The following is a 7,891-nucleotide window of genomic DNA, read 5'->3' on the forward strand; positions in this document are numbered from 1 at the left end:
GTGTGTGTGTGTCAAGTGTCTGTGTGTGGAGCAGGACGCTTCTAATCCGACTACAATCTCCATCTTCTTAGATCAGTTTCTTCTCTACCTTCACATTTCACATTCGACAGTTGAAGCTGTAAGCCTGTAACTGTAATAAGAGACCTCTATTTCTCTACGTGTTTCCCCTCTTCTTCTTTTTTTACGTTACTGCTGAGAAAAGGCATCTGGCCCCTTCAAAAACCTATCGATCAACGACATGAATGAAAATACTATACTCCACTTACCAAACAAAGTTGTATACTTGCATGATATGAACTTTTTGCTAGATAAAGGAGTACGTTTTTAAAATGGGTTTGTTTAGTTACTTAGTTCAGGCCCAAACAGCTTCAAATGGGCTTTTTTTTTCTTCTTCTCGTATTTGTTTGTTCCCTTTTCCGGAGAGAGGTGTTAGAACTTTCAATGATTGTGTATATAAAAGATAACTCTAACATGCCTTTATGTAGGGTAGGCTACAAAACTTGAGCACCAAGAACGCTAAATAAATTAGCAAAAGACACGTAACAAAGAAACTTAGACTAATTAGGAAACACGAATAATGGCCTAGACTAAACAGAAAACATAATAGAACCAAGGAACTATGGTAACATAGTATTTTCTAATATTATGTTAACAAGAAGGATATATGATATCTCTATTTCTCAACGCGTTACGGGTGTGGTTGAAAATGTTTTGTTTTTTCAACCTTCCCTCTTTAATGTTTATCCTTCCATTTGTTGCTGGAAATGTTATGTACGTTTTCAGAAATTGAAAATATGGTAGAAAGAAACGAAAATTGTAATAGTTCATGACCTAGTGTTTGATTATTTGTTGATTTGTGTGAAGATTTAAACGTAACCAAATGATGTGCATGGTTCCAGTTGAACGAATTTCTAGGTGTTCTGAATATATGCAATCTTGTATCTTTCTAATGTGATGGTGTCATTTTCAGAATCTGCAATGGATACTACTGAGGAGGGAAAAGTTGCAAAAGAGCCCTCCGCTGGGAAAGTCCCCGACCTTACCCACAGTGCGTGATCATTTTTATTTTGTTCAATTCTCGGGATTTGTCACAAGAACATTTTATTCATAATGGGTGTCGTTTTTCTTGTTTTGTGGAATTTAATTTGAACTAGATGTAAGGAAGATGAGTCAGATGACAAACAGTGCTGTAAGTGAAATGAAAAAGATAGCAGAGCATTTCGATTTGTATGACAAAGATATTAAGAATCGGGAAAAAGAGTTGGAGGAGGAGAGAAGGAAGATCGAATCTGAGAAGAAAGCGGTATATAGACTTTTTACTACTTGAATTGATTAAAGAAATTTTGTGTAATTGATTACCTATTGTGGAGTGGCATTTCTGTGAAATATAACCACCGTGGACTGCATGGGGTATTAATTTGGACAAGAAATTTGGTTTGGTTCCAGACTGAGAGAGCAATTCTTTCAAAAGTTAAAGAATCTGAAGATGCTTTAAGGTTGGCAGAAGAACGAAAGGTAGTGTGCCCTGTTTCTAATTATGTTAGTAGAGTGACAATTGTGTTGTTGAGTCGTGTTAATTTCATTTTTGCATGATTCACTATGAGTTTCTATGGCAGAAAGAAAACGAAGAGCTCCATAGTAGGATTACTGAACTGCAGAACAATCTTGGAAATTCTATGACTTTGGCTTTCGAACGAAAGGTAAGATTACCTGTTTTTTTTAAACTAGTAATGTAAGTTAAATGCCATTATACCAATTATGGAGATGAATTCAACTATTTATACTATTGCAAATATTATATGAGTTTCTATGGCAGAAAGAAAACGAAGGGCTCCGTTGCAAGATTGCTGAACGGTGGGAGAAACTTAAAGATGCTGTAACGTTGGCAGGAGAACAAAAGGTAATATGGCCTGTTTTCTATTATTCATTATGTAAGTAAAAAGAAAATATTTGTAGCTGAATTCAACTGGTTAAACTTTTGCATGATATATTATGAGTTTCTATGGCAGAAAGAAAACGAAGAGCTCTGTAGGAGGATTACTGAAGCACAGAAGGAACTTGAAAATGCTTTAAGGTTGGCAGGAGAACAAAAGGTAATATGGCCTTCTTTGCATTATCTATATGTAAGTAAAAAGACAATTATTCAACTGAATTTCATTAGTTTGACTATTTTGTATTGTATCTGGACTTTCAATGCCAGACGGAAAAGGAAGAACTCCATAAAATGGTTGCTGAACTACAGAAGAAACTTGAGTCCAAGAAGGCTCTGGAGTTGGCACTGAAGGTCATTAGAGAGTTCAATGAGGATGGAGAAGTTGGTCTTAAGGACAAGATGAATGGTGAGGTGGGGCTTAAGAAGAAGACGGGTGCGATTCACTGGAAACAGAGAAGAAAGCGCTCGAGCCGACTTTATCCATCAGAAGATAAGGACAAATATATTGAACATATGGAATCGCTCAACAACATTCTTACTGCTAAGGAACTGAAGAGCAACGATGAGTTGCAAGAAGCCCGCAAAGAGTTAATTAATGTAAGTAATATCGTATCCTCACGGTAAGACTTTGGTGTTAGAAAACTCAAGAGCCTTGATCAATGGGTTTTGAAAAGTGCTATTTAGTGCCTTTTGATTGCTGTCTGTGGGTTGAATAAAATTTCTTAGTGCAATGGTACCATTTCGGTAGCAGGAGCCAGGAGGTCTAGAGAGCAGAAGCAGAGCAAAATCAACAAGATCTATAGATATGTTTTCCTTTCTATTTCTTTGGTGCAGTTACATAAATTTTCTCAAGTTGAGTCTTATTTTTTTCCGGTAAGGGTACTTTTCGTTAGAAGACCAAACAAAATGAAACAACCAGAGTTCAAGGGACAGACCCCTTGCCTTCAAGCCATACACCTAGACAAGGAGCAAAAGAACCAACCACCAACCAGAGGAAAACAATAGGAAAACAGGAAAAGAATGACTACAACCAACTTCACACGGGCATCCTCAAGCACACCATGAGGCACATTCCAAAGCAAGCAAATCTCTCTGTTACCAGAGGTCACTTTAACCCTTTTTCAGGCCATCATAGAGTCCCTTACGTAATTAAGAATTTTAGAGCCAAGGGCACAAGGGTCCATGGCTTTCATTTGGAAAATTTGCAAATTTACTCAAGTTGAGTCTTATTTTGATGAAACATAAAAAATAAATAGTTGATTGTGCAGTGTCTATGCAGTTAGTTTCTTTAGTATCTTTGGCTCGTTGCGTTTCCCAACAACAATAAATACCGCCGTGTAGTTTTCAGTGGACGCAAAATCTAGTTGCTTTAGGGTATCGGTTTGAGTTAGTCCTGTCGTTGCCGATGCAACTGCCTAATACACTAACTAATTTTCACTTGTTTCCTTACTCTTTCTTGTTATGAATATTCTTTTCGTATTCTTGGCCAGGATTTGTTTGGCTTTTCTTGTTGTTTTCTCTAGTAGCCTTCCATTGAGAAGTTCAATGGTGCGACTATTTTCTTTTGAAAGCAACATGTGGATTATGGAGTCCAGTTTTCGGGTATTGGAGCAGGTGTGCTATGTATCAGATACTTTAACATCACCTGCATGACAGGAGATCCCAAGAAAATTTTGTCAGGACTACATGTTCATAATTCCTGTATTAGTATTTCTCTTTTTTTTTTTGGAAGATGACTTTAATGTCACAAAGAAACATAAGCACCTATGAGGAGTTGGTTTAGTGGTGGAAACTCGGACTTGGTTGGACAAAGCCCAGGTTCGAGTCCCCATAGCCCCTAATTGAGGTTAAACATACTCGTAACACCTCCCACCACCCACACCTGGTGAGACCTTAACTTCGGTCCCGACTTAGGCGCAGTGGGGTCCCCTACAAATAGTGGTGTGGTATGATGGGGCAATACTTCCTGGCGGAGGTGACGGGGTACCATACATGCACTTTCATTTTTCGGACCTTTTGTACAATGAAACATAAGCACTTTATACAGAATTGAACCTTTTATCCCTGATTACAGAGTAAAGCCACTTAATAGAGATGCTTCTTTGGTGGATGAGTCATTAGACTCCTGGGGCACAATCGAATTGCAAGCAATTCAAGTGTCCAAAAAACACACTCGATGTATTTAGAAACGACCATGTAGATTAATAAGTAACTTATGTTAGTTGAAGGAATTATAAGGTTTGGATATTTGAAATTCTTGCATTGGTTGCTTGGAAATCTTATTTTTGGACCCGAACGTTTTGGAGTTGTGGGTTCAGCTGTTTTCCAACAGTTTTTGTGATGTATTTTGAATTTGATTGAAATCGTTGAATTAATTAGAAAAGAAGTAGGAAAGAAAATAATGGTGTTCCACACTTCGCGCATCAGTACACCACTTTTTTCCCTTTATAATTATTTCTTAATGAAGAAGTCAAATAGATCTTCACTTGGAAGTTGGAACATAAGTCCTCAGAATGACCTGTTGATATCTACTTTTCTTTTACTCTAGGGTTTCTTGGACAGCCAGGCTTACATTGGTGTCAAGATAATGGGAGTGCTTGATAGTAAGCCCTTCCAAACTGCAATAAAGAGACGGTATACGGGTGAAGCAGCACAGAATAAACAAACAGCCTACAAAGCAACTTATGGCAAAGTGACAACCAGGAGAGAATATGAAGGTGATGCAACGGATGAGCAAGCTCTAGAGTTGTGCTCATTGTGGGAGAGTTATCTAACGGATCCAAGCTGGCATCCTTTTAAGGTCGTCCGTACGGGTGGAGATCATAAGGTACTCTTTGCATTATTAACTATGAATTTGCTAGATTCTTTTGTTTACATTGCCTATGGTTTTTCAATCATCCTCATTGGCATTTGAACGTGATTGGGTGGTCCCTTAGACATCCGTAGTATTTGATAACGATTAATGTGTGAATGAAATAGAAAAAGCCCTGCCTTTTTAGCTTCCCATTATTGTACTTAATCCTATGTTACTGTTCAGGAAGTGATTGACAAGGAGGATGAGAAACTCAAAACTTTGAAGGAAGAGTATGGCAATGAAGTCTATGAGGCTGTTACAACAGCCTTGATTGAGATGAACGATTATAATCCTAGTGGACGTTATGTCGTGTATGAGCTATGGAATTTTAAGGAAGAGAGGAAGTCAACTTTAAAGGAAGGAGTATCTTATTTGCTGAAACAGTTGAAATTGTACAAGCGGAGGAGAACCACTCGTTCTTGAGACGGTCTTCTTTGGATGGTTGGTACTTAGAATCTTGGGGAGGGGAAAGAAATGTCAGGAGCAGACTATCTGGGTAAATAACGTGCAACTGCTAAATCTGAAGATTTCCGTTTTGACTTTGCGCATCTTATTTTGTTTTTGGCGCTCTTTTGGAATCATAGGATAGTTGTTCCCCCTGTTTTGTTTCTGAAGCAAAATGATGTACCTAAATTATCGCAAACCTCGTACTTTTTGAGATCAAACAATGATCTTGTGTATATATTGCCTTTCAAGTCATATAGACCCCAAGGGCTGAGCCTATATTTCCTCTAGAATGGCCCTTGTAGATTGGACATCTTAAATGTTCCACTAGAGAGTTTCAACGCTGCTACGGCCACGGCCGGCCAGCACCGACCGGGAACTGACTGGCATGCGGGGTGGGCCCCGGATTATCGCAGTCAGTCAATAATTAAAAAAAGAGTGCACCCGTAAAAAATCAGCTCAATCTAATATGTGTAAGTTCTTAATTCAATCTTGCATTTTTCATTCAAATTTCAAGATATTAGATTTTGGATCCTGAAATCTAAATGAAAAAATTGGAAGATTGGATTGAACATCTACACATATTGGATTGAGTTGATTTTCACGTGTTTACTCGGTTTTTTTATATTATTTAACGGCTCATATCATTTGTACGGGACCTAAAATGAGCCCCGCGTGCTCGTTCTCGGTCCCGATTGGCGCTTTAGCCATCATAGGCCTTAGCATTTTCGAAAAAAGTAGTATCTGTTTGGTTTAACATTTTGAGAGTACTTTTAACTCTCGGCACAGTTTCTAATAAATCTTTTTCTCTATCTCTTCACTCATTACCACTCCAATTCTCAAAAATAACTTTTTAAAATATAAACCAAACAAAGCCAATTGGGCACCACAACATGGTGCCGCAGACTCGGACACGGGGGCTCTGCTGCCCACCATGGGCAGCAGCCCCTACCCACACCTCACACACCTCACATGGCACCGTTTTGGGAAGGAAAGAAAAAACAAAACTCTCCGTTTGCAATCTTATGAAGCAGAAACGTGATTATGAAAGTCATAGAGTTAAAAATTTAATTATGTTTCTTTAGAATAATAAGATCTTCACGTCAATTCAAACAGATTGAAAATTGGAGCACTTAAATTTTTAATCATATTTTTTAATATATAAACGGTCTAAAAAAATTAAGTGCGCTAATTTTTAATTCGTTTGAACAAATACGAAGATCTTATTATTCTGATCATATTATTCTAAAGAGATATAATTATTTTTTGTCTATAGGGCTCTCATAATTACGTTTCTGATGTACAGGATCCTAAATAAAGAGTATATACTTAATTATGAAAGCCCTAAAGACAAAAAATAATTATGATACTTTAGAATAATATGATTAAAATAATAAGATCTTCGTACTTGTTCAAACGAATTAAAACTCGGTGTACTTAATTTTTTTAGACCGTTTATATATTAAAAAATATGATTAAAAAATTAAGTGCTTCAATTTTCAATCCGTTTGAATTGACACGAAGATCTTATTATTCTGATCATATATTATTCTAAAGAGACATAATTAAATTTTAACTCTAAGGCTCTCATAATTACGCTTCTGCTCTATATAATTGCAAACGAAAAGTTTGGTTTTTCTTTCCTTCCCAAAACAGTGCCGTGTGAGGTGTGGGCAGGGGCTAGCCCCCGCGTCCCGCAGACTCCCATCAATATTTGCGGCGTGGGAGGGCCTAAAAGCACCGCAGGTGGTGACCCTGGGCACTGAATATTCTCTCCCCTTTCTATGGCTAGCAAAAAAGTATTGATCAAGATATAATTGACGAAGAATACATAATACAATGACCATTTGTAAACAAAGTGATGAAGAATACAGAAAGCACTTTTGCAGTGTCGCCTTTTTTATTATTTCATTAATTTTATGCCAAATATTTTACTCCCTTCGTCTCAAATTGTCAGCCCCATATAAAAGTCGTATTTGAATTATCGGATTCGAATTATACAATCGATGTTATCGGATTATGATCAGATTTCAATTCATTGACAGACGTAATTGCAAATCTGCGTCGAAGGTTTTAGGAATACTTTAAAGCTTGCCTCATTTCCCTTGAGGGAGCATAGGATGAAAATTATGCTTAGTGATTGTAGATTTTATTCAAGATCAATTTTTAAATATACCATAAGTGTTTTGAATAAGTTTTTTTTTTATTCTCTTTCATTTATTTTTAAATTTTAATATCAAATTCGCAGATATTTTTTAATTAAAAATGACATGTTTTTTTACAACGGACTAAACTAGGAATCAGCATAACAATATACTATTTGCAATTTGGAAAATAACACAATTGTAAAAAGATGGGAACATCTAAGGTATCCCCTCTAAGATTGTCCCAAATTATGCCTCCGAATAATTAATGTTATTTCTTTTAGTGGTGATGTTATGCCATTTCAGAAAGACATCATAATAATAGCATAAAACTTTTTTTAAAAGGAACACCACAATAATACAATATTATGCCTTCGGGTGATTATATTATGCTGTTTTAAAAAGTGTTATGTCTAATATAATAATAATAAATATGTTATACTATTTTTAAAAAAATGTTATGTCTGATTTTATGTTATGCCTTCAAATAATTACATGGGGATACCGGTATCCCAA

At 36.5% G+C, this 7,891-nt stretch overlaps 1 protein-coding gene across 2 annotated transcripts; it reads left to right on the forward strand.

Annotated features, from left to right (window-relative positions):
* LOC131302891 (factor of DNA methylation 4-like) lies at window positions 1-5,486 on the forward strand. 2 transcript variants are annotated; one of them, XM_058329684.1, is made up of 10 exons: window positions 1-132; window positions 971-1,048; window positions 1,155-1,303; window positions 1,447-1,515; window positions 1,617-1,700; window positions 1,817-1,900; window positions 2,010-2,093; window positions 2,201-2,530; window positions 4,482-4,760; window positions 4,971-5,486. In XM_058329684.1, exons 2-10 carry the CDS (start codon window positions 979-981, stop codon window positions 5,208-5,210), a joined length of 1,389 nt encoding a protein of 462 aa, XP_058185667.1. In that variant the 5' UTR covers window positions 1-132; window positions 971-978; the 3' UTR covers window positions 5,211-5,486. The 2 variants fall into 2 exon arrangements, with proteins under 2 accessions (XP_058185667.1, XP_058185670.1); XM_058329687.1 differs by lacking the exon at window positions 1,817-1,900.
* Window positions 5,487-7,891: the final 2,405 nt, after the last annotated feature.

This window comes from Rhododendron vialii, chromosome 1a, assembly GCF_030253575.1.
Source record: "Rhododendron vialii isolate Sample 1 chromosome 1a, ASM3025357v1".
Taxonomy (NCBI): Eukaryota; Viridiplantae; Streptophyta; class Magnoliopsida; order Ericales; family Ericaceae; genus Rhododendron; species Rhododendron vialii.

What these genes read in the sequence shown, in the direction of transcription:
- LOC131302891 (XM_058329684.1), top strand. Translation starts at nt 979, where the DNA reads ATGGATACTACTGAGGAGGGAAAAGTTGCAAAAGAGCCCTCCGCTGGG. An exon ending in AGTCCCCGACCTTACCCACA is followed by an intron (nt 1,049 to 1,154) that starts GTGCGTGATCAT and finishes AATTTGAACTAG; the next exon opens with ATGTAAGGAAGATGAGTCAG. An exon ending in CCCGCAAAGAGTTAATTAAT is followed by an intron (nt 2,531 to 4,481) that starts GTAAGTAATATC and finishes CTTTTACTCTAG; the next exon opens with GGTTTCTTGGACAGCCAGGC.